Source organism: Cibotium barometz, chromosome 46 (assembly GCF_041138505.1).
Source record: "Cibotium barometz isolate CiBa-2024 chromosome 46, ASM4113850v1, whole genome shotgun sequence".
NCBI classification, from domain to species: Eukaryota; Viridiplantae; Streptophyta; class Polypodiopsida; order Cyatheales; family Cibotiaceae; genus Cibotium; species Cibotium barometz.
The window spans coordinates 15545610-15551300 of NC_141091.1; the positions used below are offsets into that span (position 1 = coordinate 15545610).

General features: G+C 40.4%; 1 protein-coding gene across 1 annotated transcript; it reads left to right on the forward strand.

Moving 5' to 3' along the window:
* The first annotated feature begins 511 nt into the window (after positions 1 to 511).
* LOC147611922 (uncharacterized) lies at positions 512 to 3596 on the forward strand. Its single transcript, XM_086783603.1, has 4 exons — positions 512 to 735; positions 2530 to 2577; positions 2660 to 2799; positions 3236 to 3596. Exons 1-4 carry the CDS (start codon positions 537 to 539, stop codon positions 3554 to 3556), a joined length of 708 nt encoding a protein of 235 aa, XP_086639729.1. The 5' UTR covers positions 512 to 536; the 3' UTR covers positions 3557 to 3596.
* Positions 3597 to 5691: the final 2095 nt, after the last annotated feature.

Genomic DNA, 5691 nt, shown 5'->3' on the forward strand with positions numbered 1-5691 from the left:
CTTTGAAGGACAACCTTGCAATCCTCTATCCCTTGTTAATGTTCTCTCTTGCTTTGGTCCTTCTTATAGGAGAACTATATAAGGATTTTTCTTAAGTAGGTGTGCTTAAGATGGGCTTTGAATAACGACCTTGCAATCTTGTATCCCTTGTTAATTTTCTCTCTTTCTTTGGTCCTTCTTATAGGAGAACTATATAAGGATTTTTCATAAGCAGGTGTGCTTAAGATGGGCTTTGAAGGACAACCTTGCAATCCTCTATCCCTTGTTAATGTTCTCTCATTTTTGGCCCTTCTTATAGGAGAACTATATAAGGATTTAAGCAACCTAAGAAACCGTTTTAATCTGTGTGATAGAACGTGAACTTACACCTGCTTTATTTGACATCACATTACAAAAAGCAGTACAAGGTTTTGTGTTTGAATGGCGGGTTAGGTTCAGATTTGAAGCGTTTTGTTTTTTTAATTGCCGGTGCGCTCGGCTGACTGCCAAGAGAGAGAGGAGGGAGAGACAGGTTACTCCTGCATCAACCCAAGAAGATGCAGGCTGGCGCCGGCGCCGGCGCCGCCAAAGGAAACAGTGTGGTGGTGAAGAGCGCGAATAGCAGTTCGGGCCATGGCGGGATGTTCTCGGCCAAAATCGACCCAGTCTCGCGGAACGCCATCTGGAAGGAGCATTGCCTCAAGGAGGACTCCAAACTCAAGCTCCGGAGCGAGTTCTCCATCAACCCTTCCACCTGTAAGAAGAAATTGCAAACCTTTTCCTTGTAACAAAGAAAGTACTCGTTTTGCTGAGGCCCTCCAATGTCATTCTTCCGCCGCCTAAGAAAGAGAAAGATGCACAGAGGTGTTGCGGGAGGGAGAGAGAGACCGAGACCGAGACCGAGACCGAGACCCAGACCTAAGGGAAATGCAAAGAACTAGAAACAGGAAAAAAACAAAAAACAAAAAAAAACATTTGAAAACGGAAAAAAAAAAGGTAGAGATTTAGGAAATGCAAAAACACCAAACAAAACAGAAAAAAAAAAGCTAGAGATGAGGGAAATGAAAAAAAAACTTTAAAAAAACAATATGTCAACATAAGTTTTGAAAGATTCTCCCAAGGTTTCTTTACTTTCATATTGATAGATAATATATTTTTTATATTCATACCATAATAATAGAGTTTTAATTTAGAGCCTAGTCAAAATCATAGTTATTGACTCAGTCTTTGCTATAGATAGGGTATCAAAGTAGGGATTTGGAGATGTGAATTGATGTTGTTTGAGGAGATGGAGCTTGTAGCTATCTATGTATTTCAAATCAAATGGTATGTGACTTCTGTCAAGTCTTCACTTAGTGTATGCAATTTCCTAGCAAAGGAGGGGAAGTTTTAGCAACGAGCCTAAGTTTGGATTGGAGACATATCAAAGCTAGGGTTTTACACTTTCTTTGTATACTAAAATAGGTGAACTTTTATCAACTAGGTCTCATTAGGGTTTGGATTTTTTACTGTGGTTGTTTTTTCTACAAGACCATGTGTAGGGTCAACTTAGGGTTTTTTTATTAGAACGCAAATTTATTCTAAGGGTTTGTCTACTAAGTAGCTAGCAACTACATAAAAATCAAGGGTCTTAGATTGTGATCATCTATTTCATGTATCACAATATAACATTGAAGTGCTTCATTGAGTGTCATTGAGTGCTTGGACTTACCTAGTAGTAGTCTTTAAAGGTGCATTACCTCATAAGCCACTATCATCGTAGGGAAATGTGAAAATCCTAGTAATAAATTTGCTCACATATTTTTCACACACGTAAAAAATTTCTTCAACAAGCGTTTGGCAGTAAAACATGATGGAGGCGTCGATGGGCATATGAGGTGAGTCTTCCTTGGAGAAGATAAAAATTCATGGTGTGTATTTATGGAGAAGATAAAAAGTCATGGTGTGTATTGATCTCCAAGTGAACGTGCATCCTGCTTTGAGAAACTACATTGTAAATACTTGCTTTCTGAGTTAGTTTTGTTCCTTCAAATATTTTTTTTTGCCCGATTAAGATCTCATGATTTTTGAATCATCTCTTCATGTAAACATTTAATGACAAAGTGTGGGACATATCACAAAAATAATTGGGTTTACCTTGGTTTAGTGAAATCGTGTTTTTTTAATGGATAAGACCTTGGAAAGCCTTAAATAATTGGGTTTACCTTGGTTTAGTGAAATCGTGTTTTTTTTAATGTATAAGACCTTGGAAAGCCTTAAAAGTTGAAGTGCACATCATGTTAGTCCTAGACAATCTAATATTTTGACTCAAAATTTAATTAGAAATATCAAAAACGTTTTCTTTATGCACTTTTATTTTTGTGAGGAGGAACATACACACACTTTGCTTCATTCCTTTGTGGAGTGAGGGGGAGGGATGGGGCGAAAATCGAACATGTGTCCAAGGGAAAAAGGTCGTTGCCCTATCTGCTCAGTTATTCTCTCTACCCCCAACTTTATTACACGCTTTGAGAATGTATTGATGACGGTCATTTGTCTTTGTTTGAACAGTGGTGTACCTACCAGAGAAGCCCAACAAATACAAGCCCGCACTTACTTGTGAGTTCACAAAGACTCATCCAACATGAAATCAAGTATCATTCAAGACAAACTAAACATTTTGTCATCTTGATCTATGCAGTGACACATGAGGAGGTAGATGAGGCAAGGCAGCTTTTAGGCAATGTGTGCATGTCCAATGCCATGGATTTAGCTCCAACAGAGAAATATGAAGTACCACAGACTTCATCTCAAGAGTATGGCTGGTGCAGTCGTCCTTTGGTATGAAATCTTTCATTGCACATCCTTTGGCAAGGTTGTAATAGGGGGTTTGATTAACGAGATGAGTGCCCAAGTTCAAACCGTAATAGGGGGTTTGATTAACTAGGCACGTGCCCGAGTTCAAACCATGTTGGCTTTATCCATTGTCGTCTTTTGGGCTTTAGCCCATCGTTTACGCCCTTGCCTCTCAAAAGAGAGCTACATGGTTCGAATCAACCCTTGTAGCTAGCATGTATCTGAGTACCCTCTCTTGCATCAAATAATAATAATTATTATTATTATACCATGTATTTGAGTACCCTCTCTTGTATCACATAAGAATAACAATTATAATAATACATTGCATTGAAAAAAGAAAGTTTACTTTGGATGGTTTTGGCTTGGATGAAATACCTTTAGTGCATGAATCATCATGAAAGTTATATCGTATTTGCAGGTGGAAGCGGATCCATTTTTCAACTACCCACATAAGGGGTGCGCTATAACAAAATTTGCAGCCAAGTATGAAGAGTGCATGCACAGGTCACCCTATGCGAGGAGGAACCCGGTAGATCAACATGTGGCAAAGGGCGGTGTGGATTATGCTCACACGGGGGTGAACACGAGCCGAATAGGAAGTCCGAGTGCAGCAAGCTCTGCTCAAGCCAGCAGCCTCAACGCCAGGGCGATCAAGACGATGAAGAACGCCCCCAAGCCACCAGCGGTCGAAGTTGCAGTACCACAAGTTCAAGAACAGACTCTTCCTGCGGCCTCTTAATTAGTGATGATCCGGCTCTTTCCTTAGCTTTGTCACCTCGACACGGTAAAGTGATCAACGTAAGCAATGATTTTTTTCCCTGTGGAATCCATCATTATTGCATGCGTGGTGTAAATCATAGTTCTCTATCCGATCTCTTAGCTGAGCGAGTTTATCGTTATGCTTATAATGCTTGCAGGTCCGCCAGCTTCGACTGACTAGCTGTAGCCCTCTTTGCGAGCAGATCATTAATGTCATAACATAGAGGAGTTTATTTTGATTATCCATGCAGATCACTAGTGGCATAACATAGAGGAGTTTATTTTGATTATCCATGTAAACCACTAATGGCATAACATAGAGGAGTTTATTTTGATTATCCATGTAAACCCATCATTAAATTACACTTGTTCTCCAAAAAAAAAGATTACAAATGGTTATCATTAGACTCACACGTGCCTTGAAACTCCCATGCAAGGGTGATGTATGTGCGAATGGCCTCGTCTATAGGAGTGGTTAGAACCTACGTTCAAACCTTGTTTGTTAAACCCATGAGTTGCAAGGGGGGGAAAAAAAACCTTGCAAATATATATCAAACTCTTGCAAAATAAAAGTTTAAAAAACTCCTACGACAAGAGACTGAGCATTGTTGGGTTTGTATTTTTGGACTTGCCCCATCGGAGGACCATGTGATTTTTGGTTTGATCTCCCCATGTAGTTTATAATTCGATATGGGATGACTCACACGTTTTCTAGTTTTTCTTAATTGGATATGTTTTCTACTTTTTGGCCTGCCATATAAAGGCCTTAGTGTTCACTTGAGCTTTCAGTGGGGTAGGGAAGTTTTAGAGGCACAATAAGTAGAAAAAATTATTGGTATCCTATTCTATCTCTCTAGGCTAGGCCGCTTCTCTCTCTCTCTCTCTCTCTCTCTCTCTCTCTAAATAGGCACGCCTTTGTGAACATCAATAGGGTGTACTCCTTGTTTTCTTAACAATGGACACATGCTGATACAAGTCTAGTACAAGTGTATTTTGAGTGAATTATGGACAGAACTACTAGTTATAGGGTTTTGTTGATTTTATCTTGTTTATATATGCTATAATTAATATTCATTTTTATAGGGATTTTTTTTTATGAACCTAAGGTTGAACTTTACCACATCCCCTCTTTCACTCCATCTCCTCCATCTATACTCGTCCTCACTCGGTTTCTCCTCCTCCTATTTGAGTCTCTATCTCATCAATTGCCCCAGCTCTCCACCCAACTAGCCTGCCAAGCCTCCTTCCCCCACCACACAGCACACTGAGCAAAAGGAAGAACGTTGTCCCCAGCACAAACAATGCATGTACGCACGCTTGTGTGTGTGTGTGTGTGTGTGTGTGTGTGTGTGTGAAAGAGAGAGAGAGTTCCACCCCAAAGTACTCTGCATTTCTGTCACATCAACTAGAGACATGCATTGCCTATGTTGGATCTCGAGAGAGAGTTCCACCCGAAAGTACTCTGCATTTCTGTCACATCAACTAGAGACATGCATTGCCTATGTTGGATCTCGCTCCAACATAGGCAATGCATGTCTCTAGTTGATGTGACAGAAATGCAGTGTACTTTGGGATGGAACTCTCTCTCTCTCTCTCTCTCTCTCCATTATGACACATCAGCTAGAGATATAGGATTTGAAGTGTTTTTTGGAGGGGTAGGGGTGGGCTAAATGGGTGTTCAAGCAATTTTGTAGAGGGAGAGAGAGTGAGGGAGGGAGCACCAGCAGAAGGAGAGGGAAAGCGAGAGAGGGAGAGAGAGAGAGAGTGATCTACATGTGCAAAGAGGAAAGTCTTGCATGGAGAGAGAGAGAGAGAGAGAGAGAGAGAGAGAGAGAGAGAGCAGGAGGGAGAGGGAGAGAGAGAGAGAGAGCAGGAGGGAGAGAGAGAGAGAGAGAGAGAGAGAGAGAGAGAGAGAGGAGCAAAGGCACATCCACATGAGGATGTCCCAAAAATTGGGCAAAATGTCTTGACTTACCGAATTAAATAGATTCACCAAAACCTATACAAAAGGAAAAGTGGCATTAAAAACCTTATAGAAAACTAAGGATCGAAATACATTTCCCTCTGAACTTGGAAGAAATTAACTAAAGAAATAGATTTCAATGTTCTGGTGCT

Bases quoted from the DNA above. Each gene is read 5' to 3' on its own strand.
- LOC147611922 (XM_086783603.1), top strand. From the start codon at position 537: ATGCAGGCTGGCGCCGGCGCCGGCGCCGCCAAAGGAAACAGTGTGGTG. The intron at 736-2,529 runs GTAAGAAGAAAT...TTGTTTGAACAG, and splicing joins CTCCATCAACCCTTCCACCT to TGGTGTACCTACCAGAGAAG. The intron at 2,578-2,659 runs GTGAGTTCACAA...TGATCTATGCAG, and splicing joins ATACAAGCCCGCACTTACTT to TGACACATGAGGAGGTAGAT.